At 46.0% G+C, this 26,995-nt stretch overlaps 2 protein-coding genes across 3 annotated transcripts in view; both read left to right on the top strand.

Annotated features, from left to right (window-relative positions):
- Window positions 1-22,399, top strand: part of LOC310900007 (uncharacterized protein) — a 163,368-nt gene extending 140,969 nt beyond the window's left edge. The window contains exons 15-22 of the mRNA XM_083837205.1: window positions 233-326; window positions 438-540; window positions 11,179-11,294; window positions 11,444-11,700; window positions 12,076-12,214; window positions 13,426-16,641; window positions 20,043-20,143; window positions 20,505-22,399. The gene's annotated coding sequence lies outside the window, so the exon portion shown is untranslated. The remainder of the gene's footprint in view (window positions 1-232; window positions 327-437; window positions 541-11,178; window positions 11,295-11,443; window positions 11,701-12,075; window positions 12,215-13,425; window positions 16,642-20,042; window positions 20,144-20,504) is intronic.
- Window positions 22,400-22,806: 407 nt separating this feature from the next.
- Window positions 22,807-26,649, top strand: BMP4 (bone morphogenetic protein 4). 2 transcript variants are annotated; one of them, XM_083837204.1, is made up of 3 exons: window positions 22,807-22,965; window positions 24,215-24,591; window positions 25,581-26,649. In XM_083837204.1, the coding sequence occupies exons 2-3, from the start codon at window positions 24,222-24,224 to the stop codon at window positions 26,420-26,422; spliced, it is 1,212 nt and encodes a 403-aa protein (XP_083693330.1). In that variant the 5' UTR covers window positions 22,807-22,965; window positions 24,215-24,221; the 3' UTR covers window positions 26,423-26,649. The 2 variants fall into 2 exon arrangements, with proteins under 2 accessions (XP_083693330.1, XP_083693329.1); XM_083837203.1 differs by lacking the exon at window positions 22,807-22,965 and adding an exon at window positions 23,677-23,850.
- Window positions 26,650-26,995: the final 346 nt, after the last annotated feature.

A 26,995-nucleotide genomic window follows, 5' to 3' on the forward strand; every position in this document is an offset into this window, starting at 1 on the left:
CATGTTTGTGTATGATGCTGTAGCCTTGCGTTGTTCCTGTCTCCTTTCTCCCATGCCCCATGGACACCTTTCCAAATGGGCAGACAGGGCTGGTGAGGGAGAGGACACTTCAGGGCCCAAATAGTCAGTACCTACAGGCTCCCCCCTAAACTCCCCCCCTCTTTTTTTTTTTTTTTTTCCCTAGCATTCCAGACCTGATACCATTCATCTATCTGCATTTCTCCCCATACAGGTCGAAACTCCTCCTGGAGGGCACCCAAATCAGAGTGGGGTTCCCTGCCACTACAGAGCCCATGCTTCTACCTCTGACAGGCACTGGCAGGAAGGTAAGGGTAAAAGCAGCTCTCCCTGCTCACCACAAGTCCCCTGCTGGCCTTCTAGGTCTCGGTGGCTGTGCTGGGTTGGGGAGCTAAATCCCCTGCATATTCCCCCCCCAGAGATGAACGAGTTCAGCCTGCCCAAACTGTCCCGCTTGGGGTGAAGAACTCTGCCCTCTTCTTGGGGAATTCCTGGCTCTGGGATTGTTGGACCCTCTGCACGGTAATAATTAGCAGACAAATCCTGCTGACTTGGGAAACTCATCTGAGGGTTTGTTTGTGTGTTTGTTGTTTTTATGAGAAGGTCCATATGCCTTTCAGATTTTGTTATTTTCAGAGAGTTGATGATCTGAGGAACAGAATGAAGAGTTGACATTGTTGGTTGTTTTCTTGGCCTGGTTTAAACAGCAGATGGAGGTTGGTAGAAGGGCTACAGCTCGTTACTTTATCCTGGTGGAATCTGATGAGTTTTATTGCGAAGACAATAGGGCAGATCACGACAGCACTCAACCCAGGGAGAAAAGAGAAAGCTTTGTACCTGGCGGGTACTGATCATCCGCCAGCGTGCCCTTCATGTGTTGGATCCCATCCAAGAGGTAATATGGGAATTTCTGCATGTAGTTAAAGTTTATGAGACTGCCTGCCTAAACGCATGCATGTGTGTGTGCGCGTAGCGGAGCGAGGATCCCTAGCATAATACTTAATCAAAATCCAGTTTTACCAGTGATATAAGACAGATAAAGCACCGAGTGCAGACCTCAGGATCTGCCCCTGCAGCTTAGACGCTGTATCTGGCATACGCAGTAACTGCCAATACACATGGTGTGTGACTTACTCGGAAATCCTGAATTTGACCTGGATTTTCCAAATCAGAACCTTGTTTTAAATCTGAAGATGACAGTGCCTGGTAATTCATGCGTTTGCTGATCTCTGGGGCAGTTCTAGTTCAACGCTGGTTTCTTTCCAGGGCATGAAAATCCTATCTAACATGCAGTGCCTTTTGAATCCGATTGTTACTCCGAAATGTGTGCTCACTCAAAGTGTTTAAGAAATGGGCAATAGAGTTTGAGCCACAACTTTATCAGCAGAGCACAGATACTCATCTCTAAGAGCTTGCTGGATCGTGTTCCTCCTTTCAACACTCTCCTCTTCCTGCCGAGTAAGCTGCATCTAGTGCTGTTTTTATCAGGTTTTCGAGATTATGGCTTGCCCTTTTGCTGGCTGAACTGCCCATAGATGAGAGCAGGCACCTTATTTTATAACTCTGTTCCTAACCTGATCAGGCTGTAGCTTGAGACTTCTGGTGCTATTCTTGGGGTGCTGTTTGTGAACCCTGCTACCATGATCTGCAGAAATCCTTATTCCCTCCTTATTCCTGGCCACAGGTGCCTGCAGTGACCTTCCATTCACGCCGTCCCTCTGCTGTCACGAGGTTGTCCCCTGAGGTGACTCCTCCAAGTCTTTGAGCCACCTGATTCACCAAGCCGGACCGCTGTACCTGACCCTTGCCTAGTTGTTTCTTCTGTTCCCTGATCTGCATTTTCACCTGTTTTCCATTTGTGTCCCAGTTTGAATTAATCTCACTCAAATAGGAATGAGCAGAGAAGACTTGAGGAGGAATCACCAGTGCCCTGCACAATGGCAATGACTCCTGATGAGCCGCTTGCTGTCTGTGTCCACGCAGCGTGGCTCTGCCATGGCAGCAGTACTAGAAAACTAGAGAACTTCGTAGGATGTTCCCTTCTTCCTGGTGTTGATGATGTCTTTTAACTCTGTGCCTTAGCACATTTGGTTAGAAATGCTGCATTTTGCAGCAACACTGGTAGAGGCAGTGTTAAATGCAGACATCCCACGGCTGATATTGAGAATTCCTCCAGTAACCTCCCTTCAGTTCAGCTGTTCTGACAGTACAACTTGCTCTCATCTCCATTTTAGCCTATTTATTATCCTCCTTACAGCACTTGTCTTATCCCTATCTTCTCCAGTTTAACTAGTCATTTTGTGTGGCAACATATCAAGGGTTTCCCTGGTATTTGGATAGAGTTGGCACAAATGGCTGTTGTTGTTATACCCAGACTTGAAGTTTGTCCCTTACGTCACATTTTGCCATAGCTTTCTTTGTCCTTTACCCAATGTTTCTTCTGAAGCTTTGTATAATATTGATACTGGTGTTGTGAGCCCATATGTGATCAAGTCATTTTTTTCCTCCTTAGATAAAGGCACTGCTTTTTCTTTTCTCTAAGTTATCGGTTTCAGTATAATAAATCTTATTATCAGATTTGTAACTCCATGAGTTACAACCTTCAGTATTTAGAGCTGGATTGACATTGCTTCCTCCCAGCTCAAGCACATTCAGCATTTAAGTTATGCTTGGGTGAGTGACTTCTATATTTCTCCTTGAGGGCTTGCTACAGTCTGGGATGTACCAAACACAGCTAGAAGAGATGGATCTTTAACTTTGTACACACGTGGTTTTTTTTTTTTACTTCTTTATTGTCTAGAGACACGCTGGGGATGTGGGGTTTTCTACAGTCAGGTAGTAAGTATCTCAGCAGCATGTCCACTGTCACTAAATTGTGTGTAGATGTTTAGCTAAAACAGGCTTAAGGTATAGATAAAATGTACATAGCATGTTTTTGTTAGCTCCATCTCTAGAGAAGGAAGCCTTTCTCTTTCCTGCTAAAGAGGGGTTTTAATATCTGCAGTTTTCAAATACTGCAAGTCAAGCATGTGAAGAGACTATTACCTTTCCAGGACATGCTGCACGAGGAAGGCAAACCAATGTTAATTTGAAAGCATGGCTGTAATAAGCCTACTTCGACATCAGACCTCTCTGGATGATGAGCTGGGATCCGTTATGAAAGGATCTTTGTCACGAATTGGCAAACAGAATGGCTGAGATCCAGGGCAACCCTTCTGCAGACATGCAGAGAGTCTGTAACCCGGTATGAACACACTGGAGCTATCGCTGAAGCGCGGGGATGTTATCTCCAGTCGTTGTAACTTTGTATGTTGGTTTAGGTTTTTTTTCATCAGAGGAAAGCTCAAGAAACTAGACCTGAAGGAGATAACCTTTCGCAGGTGGAGGATTGGTGGCTTTCTGGAGAGGATGATAAATGGCAAAACTTTTGCCAGGTTATTATTGTCTTCCAGGCTTATTTCATGTGGAAGCAGAGTGGCAGGCTCTCAGTGTGTCACAGGCACCAGGACTGGAGTCTCACATGGTGCTCCAGGTCATCAGCATCACGCAAACTCTGCGCCTCTGACAGCGACAGCCCTGAACTAGCAAAAACAGCTTTTGAGGGTGCTTTCTGTGATGGTGTGGGCTTTTTCACTGTGAACATTTCTCTGAGCAGCAATACTAAGAACAGGGAATCCTCTAAATGTGAAGGACAACCTCAGATTAGGAGTGAAATTTGTATTTTGCTATCCACTATTTTAGTTCTCTCTTTTTCCTCTAGAGTTGTTCTTTGCAAATCTTTTCTCTGCCTGGGAAGTGGTGCTGTAGATCCCCGGCTCTGTGCAGTCACACCATTCAGTTTGTTTGGAAGTGCAAGCTGCAGTTTTGCAAACACTTGCAATTCGGTTGTATTTGGGGACATTATCACGAGACAAGTGAAAGGTCTGTTCTTTATCTGAAGATAAATCTTAGCTAGCAATTTTTACGCCCTTGTTGCAAAGAATTAAGACACCAGAGCTTTGTAAACTGAAGGGCTCAGAGATTATTTGAGAAAACCCTTGAGCAGTGTTTGTTTCCCAGACCTCCTCCTCTGCAACAGGTGAGGCACTCTGGCTGGTATTAAAAAATAATAATGAAAAAACTCTTTCCCCCACACAAACCAACCCTAAGGCACACGATTAGCATGAGTTATTTCACTCACACGCCTGGAGTAGGGCAACGTTTTAAGCAACTAAAGCCATATTCTTACAATAGGAAGTATTTAATAATCTTTGTAATAGGCAGTAGAGCTATCTGTGCCTTTAACAAAGCCTTTGTTCTGCTAAACCTTATTCACAGGCATTGTTCGGAGAATATATGGAAGTGTTGGCAGGACCGGTGACCCATGTAACTGTAATGCAGTGGGCTGCTGTAAAACAAATGAAAGAAATCTAAGGTTTTATTCTGGCACACTTAATGTACGTAAAATCAGTGACTGCTAGCTGGAGCTATGGGTTCTTTATAGGAAAAATTCCCCACTATATTTCCATTAGGAAATTTGCTTTAGGAAAAAAAATATTAAAGATCTGGAGAAAACCCCTATTTTTTTCCCCAATTTTTATTTTTTTCTCACTTCTTCTGCTTGCTTAAAAAAGAGTAGTGAGTTATTTCATATATATGTTTTTATGTACTTATTTTTTTTTTGAAAAAAGAGTCAAAGTATTATTTGTGTTACTTGCTTAGAAAGGGAGAGGGTCAACAAGTGAAAGTTTTATTTCCAAAAGTGAAAATCAAAATCTAAAAACAAGGTTAAAGCAAGTTAAAAGTTTAATGCATTTTAAAAGGGAAATAGTCTTTCTCATATATACATGCATTTTAAAAATTACTCCTTCTTAGGGAGGAGTCACCTTTTTAAATGAGAAAAGGGAACATTTCCAACAATTCTCAAATTAAGATGTTCAAAATTTTATTTTTCTATAAAATCTTTCATTTGGAATTAAAAAAAAATCCCATTTGGCAGAAAAAAAATGACTTTCAGATAAAATTGTTGCCTTCAATAAATCCCAGATTTTCAATTCAAGGAACTTCAAAGTTTGCTTACTTTAACTATTCAAGGTGTAAAATACTGCCTAGTGAAATCGATGGTGGCAAAAGTTGACCTTAAAATTTGCTGGACTTTCTAGCCACACAACATTTCTTTCTAGGCTATTTAACCACATAACTAAAATATAAAAGCCGGAGGTTCATTCTGTGCTTGGAGAACTAGGAGTGAAACTTGAATGGTGACAGGGAGTGATTTTATAGGAGGTGCTGAACCTGCTTAATCTGTCTTTTGTGCAGATTTTAACAGGCTGCACGAAGTTTTATTTATGTATTTGCCTGTTATTCTCCATCATTGTTTCAAAGGCGAGCCAAGGAGACTGACAGAGATTGAAGTGGCCTAAATCGGACCGAGGCAGGCATTTGCTTATCAAAGAGATAATTTTGCAATACTATGGTCTCTCTCCCAACAACGCCACTGCTGAGGTACACATGAAAGGCAGGTAGGGTCTGCGCCCAGAGCCTTGAAGGAAAAGGTGAATGTCCATTTTGCATATCCCATTTGTGTGCTAAATGGCAGTGGTATCTTAAATAGGGCTACAGTGGCAATTAAAATAATGAGATACATAAAAGACACCTGCTTTAAATAAATACAGTAATCTGCCCAAAGCTCCTGAATGGACTGGTATTCGGCAAGAGCCCTGAACCTGCATACATACCTATGCTTAACAACATAATCATTAAAGAACAGAAACCTTTCCTTCTAATCCCCCTCATACAGGACAACATGTGGATGTTAGCATATTTGGACTGCTTTGCATTCCTTCTTGCCTGCTTTTGAGAACATACTACATTTTAAAACTTGTTGGGTTCTTTCATGTTTTATTTGACCCTATGTAATTGCATTCCTGAAGGAATAACAGGCTCCCACAGTGATTTATACCCTGTATTAAATGTCAGTTTTGAAGAGACACAGTTAGCAGTTTGGTTTAACCTCCTGCCTTCCTATGTAAGTTCAAAACCGAAGTGGAGCTCAGGATCCAAGGGGAAAAGTAAAAAGACGAAAATGGACTTAGAGGCAGCGCGGAATGAGACGTATGTGTTCCTGGCCCCTCACCTTTAGAAGCCACCAGAACGAGATTTCAGAAAGCCATCTCTATTTTTAACTGTAATTTGTGTACTTCCCCGCTGCCCTTGACCAGTTGTGACGGCTGTAAATTAGTGCGAAGCGCTCTGCTTTCTCCGGGCAGACCACTGCAGAGGCTCCGACAATGGGGCCGGAATATTTTTGCTGCAAATTCAACCAAATCAACCCAGTGGGGTTGGCATGTGTCCCAATAAGAAGGTCAGCAAAATAAATTGTCCTTGTAATTAAGAGTCGCTCCTTTGTTTTTATGTGTGTAACTGTGCGTAAATAGCAAAGCGGGATAGGTATGTTATTACTGTTTTAAATATTTCATTCCCTTTGTAGATTTCCTTACGACACAGTTAACAACTGCTTAATCATATGTTATGACCTAATTATGGGGGATTCAGTTAAATCTTGATGTAATGCTATATTCTTGATGTAATGGCACTCCGATGGCTGCTTTTGTGTGCGTGTATGCATTTAAATGTAAAAGTAAATGCAGCCTACATTAGGATCTGACACACGACTTAAATGGTAATCATCGTTAGAATCACTAGTGAAACAAGTAACGGGGGAGTTCTTTAAGCACTAACACTGTACATACACAGATAATTCCTACGCCCAGGAAATAAACATTCTGGTGATCACTTTTTTAACATGCAACTGTAATGTTTTGTTTTGTAGACAGGAGATTTAGCTGCAGCTGCTCTGAGGAGGATTCTGTTTTCACAATGAAAGCAATAGATTTGATCCATCGAAGCTATACTCGGACTGGTTTTCCCTAAAATATCTTTTGCATAAACAAATAGATGAAAAAGTTTTGTGGGGTCAACCCAGGGAACCACTGGTAGTTGTTCTGACGCAGGCAAATGACCAGTTTTTCCACTGAAGTAATTCAGGGCATTTCCATTGCCTTCTGCAAAGCCTCATGTGTCCATCAGGTGAATGATGAGTACAGAACAGAACGGGCCTGCTGTTTGCCAGGCTGGAAGGCTGACAACGATCTTCTATTCTGAAGTGAAAAATGTAGGTGATAACGTTTTCTTTGGGTTGGGTTTATCTCGCTGAAGACAGGTGGCTTAAAGTCATGGAATAAGTTGCCCTCTGGCAACGCGTGTCGCTGTTGACTGTTCAGGGAGCTAATATGGCTAACTTAGACCTGATGCTTGTCTTTCAGGTGGATAGAGTTAGGTAAGATGAATCCTACCGAGTGATGTATACACAGTATTGCGTATCAGCTTCCCCTGACTCCTAGATGTGCCGCCAGATTGCTCTGTGTGCTTGTGCCTTGGTGGGAGACACGCTGGGGTAGGTCCTTCAGCAGCCAAATACATCCAGCAGACAACAGGTAATCTGTGGGTACGGACCTAGGGGGTGCAATTAATAGCTCAGGAACATAGCAAGAGATTTGCCTTTCAGAGCTTTAGATGGCAAAATGGTAGGTACCCATCCCTGCAGTTCTCACACTTTTTCATCAGTGGAAGGAAATAGTTTTGTTTAATGCTGACAGTGTTATCAGTCCAAAGTGAAAGGAGCAAGTCCTGAACAAAAATGCATTTGCTTCATGGCTATGAGGCCTAGTTCTCCTACAGTTACTAGGATCACCTACAGTAGCTGTCCAACTTCAGGACCAGGAATATCCTGTCTTAAACTGATTAGCATTTCATCTCTGGTCTTTATTTGCTGTTTGTGCTGCCTAGCCAGGATGGCAGCTTCCACGAGCAGAGCGTTGTCCATTCATGCATGAACTGAGCACGGAGTTCAGCTGTCCCTCTTACAGGGTGGGAAAATGTGAAGATGAACTTGAGTTAAGGCCCTCAGTCTGGCTCTCTGGTTTAAACAGACCCATGCGCATTGTGGTGTGCCTGTTTGGTTATCATCTGACTTGGGTGATGATGATGGAGAGGTTATACCCCAGGGTATAACCTTCTTAGCCTCTGATTCAAAAAGGATGTTAAGCAATGGCAAACAAAGAATCTTAAACCAGCGTGAGGAGAGAAATACCAATTCCTAATCAGCATTAATGTATCAATGTGATTTTATTTAATTGCACCTTCAGCCAGTACTTGGTCTCAGTAACGACAATTAGGAATTAGAGAACTGAGTGAGGAGTATCTCCTGGATTTCTCAAATATTTCTGAAAATACTATTAGTTTTTTCCAGCCATTCAAGATACTAAAAGCTAAAACAACACCAGCAGAGGGAGACAAACCCTGTTATCAGGCTAACCTAGTGTAGCAAGACCTGTAGGAATCACTGCTTTTTCATAGGAACCTGAACTGGAAACCTGAAGGAGAAACAACTTTTGTGAGGTGTTGTGTGCCGTTGAAGTCTGTACATGCTTAATAGTGTGAAGTAAGGATAGAAGAAGTCCTCCTAAAAAAATAAAAATCTTTTGGTACCATACTAGATGTTTCATTGGCCAGAAATGTTTCACTTATTTTGGTTGGGTTGCATGTGTGTGTGCATGCATTACTTTCCAACTAGAAAAGTGCAATCATGTTACCTTTATTTCAGATGAAAAATCAGAACATTTAAACAAGATTTACCCAAATATTCTTGCATTTTACTGATTTTTTTCCTTTTTGTGGATGGAAAACTCACTGACTTGACCCAAGTAAACATTTGGACTTGATCACACCAGAAGTGTGTTTTCTGGTGAATGGGATGGTTGGTTGAAATGTTTTAATCAGACTGAAGTGTGATGGTTGTGGTTTTCCTGAAATAAGAAAGCAACCCAGACTTCCACAGGTAAGTTAATTTTAATGCCATTTGAAAAGAAATTGCAATAGTGAAGAAAATGAAATCACAAAAGGTTGCTCAGGGTGTAAATGGCAGAAAAGGTGCCTCAGGTTGGCTAGTCTTGCTCTCCAGATGACACAAAAAAGTCCTAAATGGATCCTGAACTATTTTGCTTCCATAAAGTTTAACACCAAAAGAAAATGCTTCCCTTGCTGTGCCTAGCCTCAGCCCCTGTTTCTGGAAGAATGTAAATGGAAGGAAGATGGAAAGAAAGACCTGAAAATGAATGAGTCTCTCATTGTAACATATTTGTTAACCTTTCCGTGTTCTGTTAGGTTGTGAAGCCATCTTGGTTTGCTTGAGGCTGTAAAATGGAGATTACTTTCACCATCGAACAGTTATATTTGTATTTTCTTCACTGATCAGACACACTGGGTTTTATTCCTCCAGCTGTATATCTAAGAGGATGATGGCCTTGAACCCTTGAGTATGCAGAGGAGCATCCCCTTGTTTGTCTATATTGAATATAGCTTGTGCTGATGAGGCAGCAAATGGCTTTTATGGCAAAGGATTGCTTGCAATGGCAAGAAGTTGTGATGCATTTTTAAAGCAATTCCATTGTCCTTTGCACTGGGAGTGGACTAGCTGGGCTGGCACAACTGGTGCTGACAGAGCTGGGTTTCAAAATCCAAACCCTGTGTGTGTGCTGTGGGATTGAGTCACCCATCAGGAGGAGAGAGAGGGACCTCATCTGTCAAGTGCTCAGCGGATGTTGTAGTCCGTGCATTTCCTGCAAAGCTCTCGTTTTGAACAGTGCATGGGGAGTGATGTGTGTGGCTGTGGATAGGAGACCTGAGGATCTGAGGTGGACGAAGCCCCCTCAGTCAGACGCTGTTCATGCTGCCTGCATCTGCAGGCATCGCTCCCAGACAGGACAGGATCTGTTTGTCTGGGAGTCCCGCATCTCTTATCTGGAAAAAAGCTTTTGAATGGGGTGCAGAAATGTCATTTTATAGCATGAACCGAAAGAGAAAACATGTGCAGGGGATAGGTCTGTAAAAATCATCCTTTAATTAATTGTCTAGATAGAAATAACTGTGGACGTCTTCAAGCGCACTGCTGCTACAGATCAAACCAGCAGCAAAAATCTCTGGGAGTGTTCAAGAAAGATTTTTTCTTTCCCTACCACGGAACAAAGGTACTTGTGAGGACATTGGCTCTTACAAATACACGCTAGTAGGAAATGTGCCAGAGGGGACCTTGGGAGATCATCTATCCCTCTACCCCAAGGCAGGATTTGCCAGGTCTGAGCCATTCCTGGCAAATCTGCCTCAACAGTGACAGAGTCTGCAGCTCCCCGACTAATTTACTCCAGTGCTCACCTGTCCTTCCTCTTAGGAAACGTGTCTAATGTTTGACCTAAATCCTCCTTGCTGCAATTTAAACCCATTATTTCTTGTCTTATACCCAGTGGACATGAAGAACAATTTATTACCTTCCTATCTGCAACAACCTTTTACATAGTTGAAGGCTGTTATCATGTCTCCCCCTCAGTCTTTTCTTCTCTAGACTAAACAAACCCAATTCTTTCAATCTTTCCTCATAGGTCATGTTTTCTAGACCCCTGATCATTTTTGTTATGGAAATAAACATCCTTTAAATCAAATTCTGTGAATCAATCTTCTGCAGAAAGGAAGGGAAACAGAGAGGTTAGAGTTAGCGTAGGGAACAGGAATCTGGTGGTGAAAGAAGTGAATTTGCTGAGGTCTGTTCAGAGCACAGCCATCCGTTCTTCTTTGGGATTAGGAAGTACACCGAACAAAATTTTTTCCCCAAGTTTCCTTGGGAAAATCTTCTACATGTCTGCTACCAGAAGAAAGACAATATTTCATTTCCACAGGTTGTACGGAAAGTGGTCTGTGGAAAAGCCTCGGGAAAGATACCGGAGTGAGGGAATTTTTACCTGTATTTTACGTCCATCACACAGACTGTCTGAAATCCACTTGTCTGTAGCGGTACCAATCCTTGTTCTCCAACAAGTGATGTAGGTGGTCCTCAAAAGGCAGTTTAAAACTGGATCATCACTCTTATTTCTCAGGAAAGTTTCATCTCTCTGTACAGTCCTTGTAAGGTGAGTCTGACGCTGAAGAAGCAAGGAGTTAGGAGACTACCACTGCTAATGTGAAAACAGGGCTGCAGAAGGATCCATAAAAAGTTTCCTGTGCTTATACTCCTTTTTGTCCTCCAAAGCATTATGGGCTGGACTGAAGCTATTTTATGTGTTTATTTAGATCCTGCACTGTGGAGTCCTATGCTGTTAATGCTTCTAGGCAGTTGAAGCCCGTAGCATCCTTTTGTTCTTGGTGCATGGGATGAGTGATGCATTGACTCAGGCTTTTACTCAAAGGTAAGTGTGAAGCTGCATTAAATCTAGTCTCAGATCAAAGACAGTGCAGCCACATGATGTGAAGCATTCAAACAATCACTTTTCTTTAAAAAAAAATATTCTGAAGGCTTTATGCTGGGCTCAGATATCACCTGTCTTTCTTTCCCCAGAATGTATAAGTAGTAAAGCCAGCAGGAGCACCAGACTGCATGCTTTGGCTAACTTGGATTGTGTGTGCTAACATCTGATCCAGATTCCTCGTTAATAGACATGGAAACATGGCCTCATTGTTCAGCTTGCAGAACAATGAACCTATAAACGTGGGACAGCATAAAATTTTATAGAAAGAGATGGAGGGCCAAGAGCATCTTAAAGCGGAGTGTGCTGATGGGTCTTGAAAAAGAAGTTCAAGAAGATACGTTAAAAGGTAAGGAGATGGAGTACAGAAGTGACAGAAGGGCAGGTCTTGGTCCTTGCATAGATGATGCTGTAAAGGCAAAAGGTTTTGTGTTGGTACAAAAGGTTTTTTGTTGTTTTGTGTTGGTGTATGGTACCTATGTGAATGTGAAGTAATGAGTAGAAAGGGCAAGTAGTTCTTAGGCAAAACTGTATTGAAAGGACTGTTTTGTAAAGAAACTTCCCAGATGTTCTCTCACCAGAGACGACACTGATTTGACCTGTCAAAGTTGTTAAATTTGAGGCCCTATCTGTGATCAAGATAGCTGAGAGTTCTAAAATTCTTTAGCAGAGGTCCAAAATAAACAAGGTGTGGTGAAGAAAAAATGCTTTTTGCTCCTTGCAGATTACTGGGACCGGTCTTCCTTTCGCTGTCTGATCCAATGGCAAAGGCTCGCTTATCTTCCAAAAACCAGACTCGAGAAGATGCCCGAGTGCTTCCTCTAAGCAAAGTGAAGGAGGCCAGGGACAACATTGTGCCTGAAGTGAGACGCGTTTGCTCGTGAGATGCCAGTAAACACATTCCAAAAAGCAGTTTTGCTGTGATGAGTTTGGCCATCGTGGTGGAACTGTATTGTGGTAATAGCCAAGAAAAGGTTCTGGTTTTAGACAGCCTTGTTTTTACAAATATCCGAGCAACACCACTTCCCTTAACCAGTTGTAAATGGTACCGTAACAGAATCAGTCTAATAGCAGTCACCTTTCATAAAGACAGGCTTCCAGCATTAGATAAAATACTAAAAGTTGTACTTCTGAGATGGTTTCCATGCAACTTTCCCCATATGGGCCCTAAAAACCCAGATGCTTTAAAATGTGCTTAGGGCCCTGTAAGACATGGGGCTATCATTAATTAGCAAAGCCCCTAAGCACGTATTTAATTTTAAGCATGTGCTTTTCTTTCTCAGGGATCCATAGGATTTAAGGACTTTAAGCGACTAGGTTTAGGGATATGCTTAAAGATAAGCATGTGTTTAGTTGCTTTCCTGCACTGTGGCTTTATTTGTTTTTACAGAAATAAGAAAAATGAAAGATCTTATTACAGATCAAACACAAATAAATGTCCAAAACACAGCAGGGAGGCTTTAGGTCTTGGTTCAGAGCCCAATGAAGTCAATGGAAAAACACCCCAACACCTCAGTGGACATGGGAGCAAAGTCCTCAGAGGACTGATGATGAACCCGGTGCAGAAACTTGTTGAATACCTCATGTTTCTTTGCAAGGTTCCCTTATCTTGTATCCAGATGTTGCTAACAAGGATTTTTATTAGCTGCTGAGAAGTACTGGAGCGGCAGTTTTTCAACTCTTAAAACGCATGCATATATAGGCAAGGTAGAAGTAGTTTGCAGTAGTGATTATGGTCTCTGGAGCTGTGAGTGCATTTCAAAGTTTCCCAGTTCTTGTTGGTAGAACCATTTATTGGTCCTGTTGATCTGAAAGTGTTTGCTCTCCTTCTCTCATGAAGTGCAGTGAGGCTAGTGAGACAGTTCCTAGCATGAACGTTGTCTCTGTGCAGAGGGAAAGGTTTATACAACAGGAACAACAGGTTCCTTGGAATAGCATTCGTCTTTTTTTCGCCTTTAGATCTCTACAGTGTAGAGAGCAACACCTGAGTACTCATTTGGTTTCCCTTTTTAGGCATGCAGGGAAATAGCCACCTTTCAAGAGCATTTTGATCTATTTTTGATGTTTATTTCAGGATGAGAGGATGCTGTAGATTTCTGCGTTTGATCTGCTGAATTTCCACCTGAATTTTGATCCCATGGCTCAGGCTGAAGCTTTCCTTACTTCTGCAGATACTGCCCCCAACATCAGCAGACCCACCTGAGCCATCAGCCATAACCCAGCGGGGAGAGTGATCCTGTGCCACCTTGTCAGGCACGTCGTGAAGGTAGATTTGATTATAATGTATGTGCTCCTGCCTCTTTGGAGGAAGGCATCTGGGTTGCAGTACCAGAGCCACGGGAGAAGCTTTGCTCAAGCTAGCAAGCACAGTGCCCATCTCGAGTCTCTGGAGAACTGGTAGGCAGTTAGCTCTGCTAAGCTGATATTGCTTCATTTTCTATTATTACTTGTGTTTGCTAGGTCAAATTGACACAGGTCTGCAAGGATGTGCTCCAGCCACATCAGAGTACCCATCCAGAGTCTCTGGAGAATGGTTAAACTGTTAGTACGTGCAAAACCCATGTCCCTGCATTGCCTATTATTGCCAGGTCAAATTGACACTGATCTGCCAAGATGTGCCATGGTGACACCTTCATTTTACTCTGGAAGAATATCTTCTGTCACCCCAGGCCTTACTTCCTCATCAATAAAAGACTTTTGGTTGTATCCACTGACAGTAGCTCTGGGATTTGGTATGGTGAGAAAGGGGCCTGTACCAGCTGCGTAGCACAATGGAGTTATAACGTTCTGAATTAAGTTTAACAGAACAAAAGATAAAAAATTGATATTTGCAGCTTGGCTGCTTAGTGGGTGAGCCCCCAAAATTCCTTTGATGTTTTGTTCATATTTGATATTTTGATCTTTAACTGAGACCCCATTTTAAAGCTAGAGAAAAAAAAACAACAACAATGTTTTCCAAACTCTGAAATGCAAAACCAAAAAGTTGGACCTGGTCTTTCTTTTCCTTCATGGTTCAGAGACTGCAAGGAAAATGATTTGAAGCATTTCCTTCTTCTAACACCAAAACAGAGCCTGGCTTTTAAATAAAAAGAAAACTATTTCTGTTGAGTGCTGAGAGCTGTCCTTTTCTTTCAAGCTGTTTTGCAGAACTAGAAGATACAAATCAATAGGTAAATGTTTAGTCATAGTACTGTAATTAAGATATCTACTTTTCCTAAGATTATGATAGGACACATTTCTTACTCGTCCCCTAGAAGAGTTATTTTTTACTGTGAGAAGCCCAGTCCCTGTCTTAAATTTCTGTAGTCCTCTGAACAGAATCTGCGGTCCTTAGTCACATTAGAAAAATCACATTGGCTTGAAAGGAAAATGCTAACTTCTTCAATGAGTGGAAAAATACTTCTGTTGCTTAAACGTAGGTAATTAGGCTGAGGACTTTCTCCAAAGTAAACCTTGACAATCTAACAATCATCTTTGGCTTTTGCACTGCATGGAGTTTCTCTTACATTGTTAAATGCATTCCATGTTTCAGTAAATGACACCAGGCTCACCAGCAGTGACTGAGTGATTAGTTTATCATCCTCTTAGTGCAGCCATCTAGATCTTTAACTCTTTAAGCAGTGGCATTTAAGACTTGAGAACACCCAGGATCATGCCTGAGGCTTTAGACATTCTCAATTCAAGCAAATCTTGGATATCAAGTGAAAATGAATAAAAGAAAGTAGGTGGGTGCATTCTGATAACACTTTAAACAAGTCAGGTAAGCTAAATTACAGATAAACACCAGGCTTTTCAAAGAGGAAGCCAATTCCCCTTTCCTGGGACCACTTAGGTCATTAGGTGTCTGAGTAGCATAAAATTACTTGGAGAAAATCTAACAGCATACAAAGGCAGCAAAGGGTGACAATCTGCATTTCCTAAGACTCAGGGCTCTGAGGCAGAGTTTTTGCTGGGTTACTTATCTCTCATGGCACAGTAAAATGAACAATTTTACAAAACATTTGGTTATAACAAGCGTATGTGAGCTGAAACATACGGTGCCGATGCCCTGTGCTAAAATCACGTCCATGCAGAGATGTGTAAATGCATAAAGCTTGGCAGCAACAAGAGTCTTTGGAGAAGGAAGAGCCTCTACTTAATTCAGAAACGAAAGGTGCGGGAGGATTTTCAGACAGAAGGAAAAGGCTTTGACCTGTGAGCTGCTGACCAGCTGCACCTGCTGCTCGGCATCATGGATCTTCACCTATCATCTGATCCTGCTCAGTAACGCGAGCCAGATCATCATGTGTGCCCTCTGCCATGGGAGACATGGAGCTGCTCACCCTGCGGAGACAAAGTCCTTTGGGACTTCTGTAGCTGGGAAGAGTCAGAAGTTAACAAATGCAGCATTTACATGTGTCCAGCAACAGAATAGAAACCAAAGCCCTGCTTTTATTTATTTATTTTTGTTAAAAAATGGGCTAGTTTTGCCCATTGCCTGTGGTGGTTTGTTTTGTTATGTTTTGTTTTGTTATGTTTTGTTTTGTTTTGTTTGCAGACTGGACTTGGAGTTTTGCTATTTTGGGTGAGTTTTTGACCAGCAGGGCAGGGTGATCCTGTGTGGAAAGGGAATGGATGATGCTACTAAAGTAAATTCTTTATATCCTAAAAAAGGTTGAGAGTGGATGGGGAGCTACCTCTGAAAGAGCAGAGCTGTGCTCCTGCAGGCACAGACAGACCAGTTAGGTCTCCAATTTTCTGGTGACTGTGGTGTTGCCTCCAGGTGTAGCCATTCTCAACACTGTAAATACATTCAGACACCTGCTTTGAGTAGGCCTACCTATCAGAAAACACAATGGAAGTGATCTAGTTGTGCTGTCCCTTTCATGGTTCCTCCTCCGTGGTGGTCTCCTCTTGGGCTCTTGGTAGCTTCCAGGGGAGCCTCTGATGCTGTGCACCTGCCCGCTGCGCCATTCTGGATCGTCTTTGCAGAGCCGCGCTGCCTGTTGTGACACCTTGGCGCCTTTGGCTTCGGTCCCGTTTTCTAGAATTGCGCTTGGCCTTGCCTTGGCCCTCTGCCCAGACAGAATTTGCCTTCTTGGTTTTCACTTCTTTCCCATATCGCTTTTCTCTCCTGTTCTGTCTTCCTGCTTATCCTCAGGGGTCTGACGTTGCAAACCCTTCTGCCCAAGTGGGTGAGCACCCCGTGGACCCAAGGTCCCGTCATACACAAGAGAGAGTGAAGCATGGGATGTCCTCAGATGTGCTGCCTTTCTGCAGTTTCTCTTCTTCCTTCTTCAAATGAATTTAGGTAATTCTCCTAAAAGTCTCTCTTCTCCCTTTTTTTTATGACCCAGTTCTTCAGTTTTATTTCTCCATACTCTGTTTGGTCACTGGTATTTTAAAAATAAAATCAGTAGAACCTGCAAATGGCCTTTAACAGAAAGCCTAGTTTGCCTGTGGGATTAGGCACGCACGGTACACACGTACAGCGCTGGTTTGCCCACATCGTTTGGATAAGGTATCAGAGAGCACAGACTGTCTTTGCATTGAAGCCGGCAGGTCAAGAAATTGGCCTCTCTTCAGTTCAGGGGCTGTGTGGCTGCCAGCCAGTAATCTAAAGCCCTGATGGCTATTTCTGGAAAATGCTGGAAACCCACCTCTGACTACAATGTGTTTAATTCCTGGTTTCCAGGCATGTTCACTTTTGCTTCTTTCTTATGGGGAAGATTTTGCTTCTGTCTCCCAGCAATGTTTCCCTTCTGCTCTTCTTCTCAAGCCAGAGCGACGCATGGGAGAATCAGCCCAGGGCTTTCTATCTACTCCTGTTGAGATGTGAGGATGTCCCTCCGTGATGTTGCACTAGATGTATGGGGCAGTGTATGCCCTCACACCAACACCACGTTTATTTCACGTGCTGTAAAATGAAAGATCATACAACATCCCTGGGTCTCGTTGCTCTCCCAATATGGTCCCAGGAGCTGGAGTCCAACCAAAATAGATTGAAAGCCTTCTCTTTGCTGGGCTGGAGTTTGATGACCTGTTTAGAACTGATGTTTGGTTTTGCTTTATTTCTGAGAATGGTTCAAAGTGCTCTTGTTCTTCCAGAAGGGAGACTCTGACATGCCTTTAATTCTAATGTTCTCCTTTCCTCATTTTTTTTTAATTACTCTTTGCTGTTAAGCATATGCTTAGCCACTTGGCTGAAGTCGCTTCCTGGTGGCTCAGACAGTGTCATAGGAACACAAAGCTGAACCTAGACCTTCTGAAGTCCAAATCAACTTCTTCATCATAAGGCCAGCCTTCCTCTAGGCATCCCAGTACTTGCAGCACTGCTCCAAACCTTTGAACTTCCCGGGGAGCTAAAGGCCTGCTTTAGGCTGCTGAGTCAGTGTCTGTGTATGATGGAAGCAGTGAAGGGGAAAACGGATAATTGCCCACGGAGGAAAACACCAAAAATGAAATTATGTTTCGCTGCTGTTGACACAAGCTGTGCTCCTTTTCAGGTGCTTTTGGGCAACAGTTGCTTAGGAAGAGGGTACGGTGGGCTTTGGTGCTACTTACAAGTGTCTTTTCTTGCCCCAGAGCAGAGCAGAGCAGGTAACAGTAAGTAAGAATGTCTCTACCTTGAAAATAAACCCAGAGAACACCTCACTCCTTGGCTCACTTTATCAATAATAAAACAGCCTTGCCGCACTGGAGTGATGTCCTGCTAAAAGGTTCGTCAGGAAGGACCGTGGGTTCTTCTAGCTCCTTCCTTCTACTATACAGGGCATTACCCCTTTCACAGGGAGTAAACCTGTAGGATATTTGTAGTGAACTGGGTTGCCCTGACAAAGGTGCTGCGCTGACATGGATTGTTTTGTACTAGGATAAGCCACTGAGGTCCTTGGTCAAGATCCTGCTGCACTGGGTATGTTTTAGCCAAGTGCGATGGATACGTGTGTGTCCCTGCATCTGTGTGTGCACCTTTATATACACAAATATGGTTATAAAAGCACACAGGGCACTTTGTTGGAACTAGGACAGCAACTTGACCTACCAAGCCCATACAACCTGCAGCCTTGTATAAAGGTTTGTGGGGAAGCAGCCCTTCCCTCTGCAGTGATCTCTTTCTCATCACCTATCTGGGGGAAGCTCGTGCTTATACATTTGCTGTGTAAGGTTGTTTGGTGAGTACTTTCCAAGAATGATCCTTGGCCTGTTGAGTGCTTGTGAGCGTGCGCTTGGTCACCAGGCATCTGGTACAAAGGAGCCCCAACAGTTTCTTATTGCTGGAGATGGAAGCCACAAGTCATGTCTCCCACCTGGGATCAGATGGGAATCCCTAACAGGATTCCTCCTCTGTTTCCAGGGGAGGATGCTCGCATTAATGAATATGAAATTCGGAGATGTGCTGACACTTCTGAGCACTCGTGATAGTGGTTACCCCTAAACTCCTTTGCTATTGCTGAAAATCAAACAGAGCAGATGTGAACACGCTCAGAACAAACTCACTTAGCAAATTCCAGCGTGTTCTCTTACAACTATTTTTGCAGCAGTTGTCCTGCTCTGCTTATTTATGCCTCACGCTAGTGTTTGGAATCATTAAAGCTTCCGATGATAGCAGATCTCGAGATACAATTAAAGGACAAAGACAGATGTCAGCACCCCGGAGGTGCCATGTGGTTGTGCGGTGTGGTAGATTTGGCAGTGTTGCTAGACAGCGAGGAAGAGCAAAGCATTTGAAATATCAGAGTCACAGCTGAAGTCAGACAAAGCCACATATCGGTGCTGGAGACACACTGAAGTGGTGTGTACGCTGAGGGAGCTGCCAGCACTTGTGGTGTTCTCCAAAAGTATTCATGACTCAACAGAGCTGCAAAGAACCTGCTTATCTTAGATATCCATATGGCCTTATGGTGTTCGTTAGGAGGGCGACGGTCTTTATTAGGACCAGCTACAGTTTCTGAACAGGAAGGATGCGTTTCTCATCCTCTGGAGGTCCTTGCTTCTCAGGGATGAGACTTTGATAGAGCGGGGAGCGAAAGCGTGCTAAAAGCAACATTTCTTTCCAGAACCTGCATGAGAATATGAATATTCTGCTTGTAACACTGACCAAGGAAACCAGTCAATGTATAAATGATTTTACAACAGATGGCTTAAAGAGGCGTTCGTAGCACAGATCAGGAGAATTTTAACAACAGACCATTAAAATGGCTTTAGCTTTATTTTATGAATTATATTGCTGAAGCACTTCCACAAGACTGAGGCTTCCTAGTTTTGATGCACTACACAAGCATCTCATAAGGGACAATATTTAGCTGCAGAGGCCTTACACTCTCACCAGAGCAGACGGACGATGTATGTATGGAAAGCGAGGCGTGAAGTTTCTGGGCTTGCTCAGTCTTGGGGATCTTCCAAAAGTGGCAGAGTGAACAAGTCAAGTGAAACCAGGAATCATTCTCCCTGCGTGGGACAGTCAACCTTCTCATGGCTTTTGCAAAACAATAAAATTAATCGTTAAAACTTGAAAATAGAAGTATACAATCCCACTGTTTCAGCTGCTGTGTATCTGATTACCAAAAACTTCCTTTATATATTTTTATACTTACATACTTTTATACTTTATATACTTATTAATATCCCCACACAGTGTTTTTATATTTATTTGTAAAAACAACAAAACTGTTTGGAATAACACAGCAGTCCTAAACGTGATTCTCTTGTTAGCTCAGGAGCAGTTCTAGGTGTGATCCTGACCACTGGAGAGACACTTAAATGTAAAGCTGAAGGAAACTCCAGGTTGGGCCCAGTCCTGTATTTCAGGAGAGGTAAGAATTTCTTTTTTCAAGAGAAAGTAGCAAACACTGGTAGAACAGGCCAGCTCTGGAGCATTCAGAGAAATCCTAAAAATCTCGGTGTGGCTGTAAGAAATGTTCCTTTCGCCATTCAAGCAGCTGCACTTGTTTTCACCGGCTGGAGTCTGGCTCTTTAATGAAGAGCTACTTTGGAAAATGTAATCCCTTGGAGTTGTTTGTTCGGTTCCCTTTGTTTTAATTGACAAGCTTAGGCGGTTGAAAGGAAAGGGTAGGAGGGAATTGATCTTAGCACACTTATGGGCATCTCCTCCTGTAATTCATGTCTTTAAAACGTCTCTGACATATGACTTTATTTATTTATTTATGGTTTTAGGCTTGTTTCTGCTCAAGCACAAATCTGGTGAGACAAGTTTTTTTCCCAAGGCAGGTTGTTTGCAAACTTTGGAGCCCAAAAGGTGCAGCTGCTCTAAAAATAACACAGGATACAAGAACTGGTTTGGGAAGGTTTCACTCTGCCCAAGTCCAGAGGCATCTCCTGAAATGCTGCCATTAGGGGAGAAGTTTGCCTTGTAAACAGAGCCGGCCTAATTTCTAGAGGTGCTGAACGTCGACCTGCAGTGCCCGCTGGTGAGTCTTGAGCACAAGAAACCTGGAAATGGGGCAATTTTTAGTGGCTGGGATTTTATCAGGAACGCGTCTGGGCAAATCCATGATGACTGCGTTGAAAGAAGAGAACGCTAATTGCCCCTCAGCTAGAGACCACCGCAAGCAGAGCTGGGCACCCGGGCTCCAGGAGACCTGCCAGCTCCTGGGCTTCTTGCTGCCACCGACAAAACAAGACTTCACTCGCAGTTGCGGGCTGTACGTGCATGAATCACCTCCTTGTCTGGCCATTCTTTGCAGGGTGACATCCCCAGTGACCTGGTGCCCAGCTTCCAGAGGAGGCCAGCAGCCTTGCTGTCCAGGTGCAGAAGCCCCTGGAAGGTTTTTCGCGGAGATCAACGAGGGAGAAACCTGGCTGCAGAGCCCTGAGCACGGCTGGGACTGATCACAGGCGAGAACCTCGGCAGTGCCCCCTCGCCCACGCTAGATGTGATGCTGGGTGAGGTGTGCCTTGCACAGAGCATAGACGTAACCTTCTCTATTTTTGATTTGCTGGATCTTTAAAACACACAAGGTTGTATCTACCGCTGAATTAAGCAGTGTTTGCTTTTCAAACCTTCCACATTTGTATTTTTAGCTCCATTTTGGCATTGACTTTTTTGGTTGGAATATATAACACACTCAGTTATTTAGCGTGCCTGGACCGAATTCAGCCTATGTGTAACTCCACGGGCTTGAGCAGAAGCTACGTTCAAGGTAAATTACTCTCTATGGGGCTAAGGAAATACAGCTTCTGTAGAAATGCATTTCAGCTCCTTCAGTAAATGCTACACTATTTCCATCCATGGTTATTCCGTTGTGGTTTGGGTTATGTATTTACATTTTACGGAATAAATACTACAGCTTTCCCCATGACTAACACTTCTTAGTAACCAATAAGCTACTCAAATACGCTATTGCCTCCTACAAGAGCCTAAACCACATCGCTCTCCACTGGCTTTCTGTCCCCAGCTGGCCACCTCCTTGCACAGAGGCATGGTTAACCAGCATTACATAAGTAACTTTTTGGATCTCGCTTTAACGGGACGGCTTCCTAGAGGAGGCACTGGATGCTGTGGGACTGAATTCCTCAGCGACAAACGTTTCCAACGCAGCCGCTGTCTGATCCTACCAAAATCTGACTGAGGTCTTCAGGCGAGGAGAGTAACATCTTGCTGCTGCTCCCACAAAGAGGCAGCGAGTTGCTTTTCCATATCCAGAGGTCTGTTTTAAGAGCAGTGTCGTACAGGCCCTTGCGTAAACTTTGCTTTTAGACTGGAATATTTTCAATGAAAATGTTATTCGACTTTAAAAAGTTGCACAGCAGCTACTCCAAAAATTGTTTTCCCTTGTTAAGAATAACACACAGTGTGATACATTTGAAATGGTGATAGCAATATTTCACAAATTTTGATGGATTCATAGTCGAATACCTTGCTAACAGATGTTTCTTTTAAACTCGGAGTGGTATAGGAATAACTCAGAGATATTACAGTGTCAGCACTGCCTTTTATCTGCGTGTGTCCTCTCAGTGACATCCCTGGGCTTTTGTAATGCACGGGTCAGGTCTGAGCTAAAAAAAAAGAAGTGAAATATTAAAGGAAGTCCTATCTGCTGGCTGTGTGAGCTTCGGGGCAGTGCCTCAGGGCTGTGAGGAAGCTGACGCGCGCTGCCCCGCTCTCGCTCTGTGCTTGGGCACGGCGGCCTGGTGGTTTGTGGGACTCTGCTGCTTTCCACTCATCATTTCTCAGCTGGCTCTTGGTTGTGGTTCATCTACGAACTGCGGAGTCCCCATGGCCAACCCTCTGACCGTATCTTTTGGTCTTACGATTTTACTGACCATTCCCTCTGTGGGTGATACCTTGTCCAACCCAGAGGGACACCTCAGCAAGGCGAAGTGACGGTATTTTAACACCCGGGCAGAGCTCTCCCTTCTTTATCACAGGGTTGTTTCACTCTGCCTCTTGTCAGTTTGTGGCATCCTGTCCTCTCTCAGGAGCTGCCTCCTCCGTGCCTTGCTCACAGCGTGCCCAGTTGATGTGTGACAGACCCGTCTGTCCCCAGACCCCATCAGGGAACAACCTTGAGCCCTGGGACGCCTGGCTTACACTCTTAACCCAAAATCTGGCTCTGCGAAGCAATCTTTGGCAATGCCGGAGTTGAGCTGTGCGGCAGGAGCATCCTTCCTCCAGGTGAGCCTGTTGGTAGCCCTCCGTGGCCACGTGCAGCCCGTGCTGGCTTGTGAAGGTGCCTGCCTCGCGTCCTTGTGGGGTCAGGGAACCTGGCCTGGTGGGAAGTGTGCAGGCAGCCTCATTCTGGCTGCCCGGGGAGGGGGGAATGGGGAAGAGAAGGGAGAGAAAATCCAGAGGGCAGGTGGGGACCGAAGGCAGGGATAATCTGTGGGCCTGCCGGTGGGCTGCAGCCCTCGTGTCCCCAGGGGAGCCTCGCTGTGCCCAGAGGGTGCAAGAAGGGGGGGGGACACGGGGCTCTCCCTCCATCCTCTTCTCCAAGCAGCTCCGAGCTCCCCTCCCCTGAAGGCAGAGCCACTTCCAGAGCTCCTGTTCCCAAACCCGAGCTCCTGTTCCCAAACCCGAGCCCCCCTCCCCACACCCGAGCCCCCCTTCCCAAACCAGCCCCCGGGGGGCTCCCTCCATGCCGCCCCCGGGCGGGGACCCCCGGTGCCAGGCGGGGTCTGCGGGCACCTGAGCGGGACCGGGGCTCCCCCCTCACCCCGTGGCGGTGCCCCCCCCCCACCCCCGGGCCGCCCCCTCAGCCCCAGCCCGGAGCCTGGCGGCGGGGCGGGCCGGGGCCGTCCCCCGCGGGGGCGGGCCGGGGGCGGCGGGCAGGGCCGGGCCGGGCCGGGCCGTGCCGGGCCGGGCCAGAGGGGGGGTGTGCGAGGCTCCACGTGACTGCGGGGCCGGGAGAAAACCGGGGCCGGCGGCGGCGGCGGCCGCACTGCGCCCGGGCGGCGATCGCGGGAGGCGCTCGGCAGCCGCTGCCCCGGGGCTTTCGGCGCGCTGGGGCCGGGCTGGCTCTCCAGAATCATGGACTGTGCTGATATGCCTTGCTTGCTGTCAGTGAGTACAGCCCTCTTCTTCCTCGCGCTGGCTTTTTTTTTTTATTTTTATTTTTTTTTTTAGTTAATTTTAAACTTTTTCTTCGTTCCTTCCCCACCGCAGCGTCCGGTGGCGGGACTCGAACCCGCGGCCCCGCGCCCCTTCCCCGCCGGGCGCCGCAGCCCCGGGCCGGCCCCGCGATGCGCCCCGGAGCCCCCAGCCCCTGCCCGCCGGGGGCTTCTTCCCTTTTACCGTGGCTTTTTTTTTTTTTTATTTTCTTCTTTAAGTTTTCTTCGGAAGAGGAGGAGGTGGAGGGGGGGGGGGGGGTGCTCGCTTTTCATCCTGACTTTCCTTGTTGTTTGTTGTTGCGTGTTTTACACCCCAGAGACACCATGATTCCTGGTAACCGAATGCTGATGGTCATCCTACTATGCCAAGTCCTGCTAGGAGGTACCAACCATGCTAGCCTGATACCCGAGACCGGCAGGAAGAAAGTCGCAGAGCTTCAGGGACAAGCCGGATCCGGACGCCGCTCTGCCCAAAGCCATGAACTCTTGCGGGGTTTCGAAACAACTCTGCTGCAGATGTTTGGGCTGCGAAGGCGGCCTCAGCCCAGCAAGTCAGCCGTCATTCCTAGTTACATGCTGGATCTCTACCGGCTCCAGTCCGGGGAAGAGGAGGAAAGCCTCCAGGAAATTAGCCTGCAGTACCCCGAGCGATCGACCAGCCGGGCAAACACCGTGAGGAGTTTCCACCATGAAGGTCAGTGATGGGAGGAGGTAAATTCCCAGCCCCGGTAGCGATCGGGGTTTACATGTGTTTGGAAGCTCACGAACGCGTTTAGAAGCAGGACGTGCCCGGCTCTAAACTTACGGGAGGAAAAACACCCCCCCGAGCCTGCCGTGCGTGTGGCTGACAGGCACGCTGCCCTGTATTTTTTTTCCAGCATCCTGTGCTTAACCCGAGTTTGGCTATATTTTGAGGTGCCCTTGCCTCCGCTGACAACAGCGAGTTTCCTTCGGTCCCTCCGCCTCGGGGTCGCTCCCCGGGCTCGCGTGGATTTAATGGCTCTGGATCGGATGCGGGAGTAAAGCGAGGGCGGGATCTCGCCCCTGGTGTGTTTCTTTTGAACTATCAAAGCGATCGCTGCCTGGTTTTGCTCTTAAGAAAAAAAAAAAATCCAAAAAAACCCCTACTCGAATTTAATACTTACAGCTGTGTGTTTATAAGGTTTATTCAATAGGCCCTTGTAATCTGATCCAAATGTTTCCTAGCGGATGTTTCTTTTCCAAAGTAAATCTGAATTATTAATCCAGCCGCATCATTACTGCGCTGGAATTTGCTTCTCCTTCTCCCCCTGCCCCCTGCGCCCCGTAACAAGGCACCTCTGTGCTCCCTGGCACAGCACCTCTCTGAGGAGATGATTTTGCAGATGGAGTCGGGGAGGGGGGAAGCGAAAGGGGAAAAGCCTCCCTGAAAGCGAAGGGGAGAGGCGGGGAGGGCAGACCCCGTCTGGGCAGAGGCGTGTGGAGGGCGAGCGAGCGGCGCCAGGACCGCTGCGGGTCCGGCCGGGAGGGATGCGCGGGGGAGCGGAGCGGTGCCAGCGGCTGCCGGGCAGGTGAAGCACGGATGTGAGCCGTGGTTGCGCTGGGGGGCTGTGGCTGGGTGCCCCGAGGCTGACGTGCTCTTGTTTTTGTTTTCTTTTTTTTGTTTTTTTTGTACCGTTTTCCCCCTGCCCTGCACCCCTCCAGAGCACCTGGAGACCGTCCCGGGCCCCAGCGAGGCGCCCCGGATCCGTTTCGTCTTCAACCTCAGCAGCGTGCCGGAAAACGAGGTGATCTCCTCGGCGGAGCTGCGGCTGTACCGGGAGCAGGTGGAGGAGCCGAGCGCGGCGTGGGAGAGGGGCTTCCACCGGATAAACATTTACGAAGTGATGAAGCCGCTGTCGGAGCGCGCTCAGGCCATTACGCGCCTGTTGGACACGCGGCTGGTGCACCACAACGTGACGCGCTGGGAGACCTTTGATGTGAGCCCGGCCGTGATCCGGTGGACCAAGGACAAGCAGCCGAACCACGGGCTGGTGATCGAGGTGACCCACCTCCACCACGCACAGACTCATCAGGGCAAACACGTCAGGATTAGCCGATCTTTACCTCAAGGGCGCGGGGACTGGGCTCAGCTCAGGCCGCTCCTGGTCACTTTTGGGCACGACGGGCGAGGCCACGCGCTGACCCGCAGAGCCCGCCGGAGCCCCAAGCACCAGCGTTCCCGCAAGAACAAAAAAAACTGCCGCCGCCATGCCCTCTATGTGGATTTCAGCGACGTGGGCTGGAACGACTGGATCGTGGCGCCCCCGGGGTACCAGGCGTTTTACTGCCACGGGGACTGCCCCTTCCCTCTGGCCGACCACCTCAACTCCACGAACCACGCCATCGTGCAGACGCTGGTCAACTCCGTGAACTCCAGCATCCCCAAGGCCTGCTGCGTGCCCACGGAGCTGAGCGCCATCTCCATGCTCTACCTGGATGAGTATGACAAGGTGGTCCTGAAAAACTACCAGGAGATGGTGGTGGAGGGGTGCGGGTGCCGCTGACCCCCCCTTCCCCGCCGCCCTCTCCTCCCCTTCTCTCTCCCTCCCGTCCCACCCCAGAACTGCTTGCTATAGCTGGACTCTTCTCTAAACTAAACGTTCACCTTGACCTTATTTATGACTTTATGTGCAAATGTTTTTGACAATAATGATCATATATTTTGACAAAATATATTTATAACTACATATTAAAAGAAAAAAATAAAATGAGTCATTATTTTAAAGGTAAACGCATTTTGTGTCTCACCTCTCAGGGTGCTGCTGAGGCTGTGCTGGCCAGGAGTGCAGCAGGGGTTGTATCTCCTCTTTTCCTTCCCCTCTGTCCCTGCTTTCCCCCCCCCCTCCCCTCCCTTTTCCCCTAAGAAGGCTTTGCAAATTTCAGTCTTTCTATTTCTCGCCGAGGTACCGTGGATCCCCCTGTGCTGGGGCTGCGCCACGTGGGAGATGAGGGTCCCCGGAGAGATTAAGAGCTGCTTCTCCCGGCCGCTGGGAATAGAGCCGACCTTGCTAACCTGGCCCAAGCGTTGGCAAAGCAACCCACCAAAAATGCATTTGAAAAGAAGGTGAAGATTTACC

This window comes from Anser anser, assembly GCF_964211835.1.
Source record: "Anser anser genome assembly, chromosome: 5".
In the NCBI taxonomy this organism is placed as follows: Eukaryota; Metazoa; Chordata; class Aves; order Anseriformes; family Anatidae; genus Anser; species Anser anser.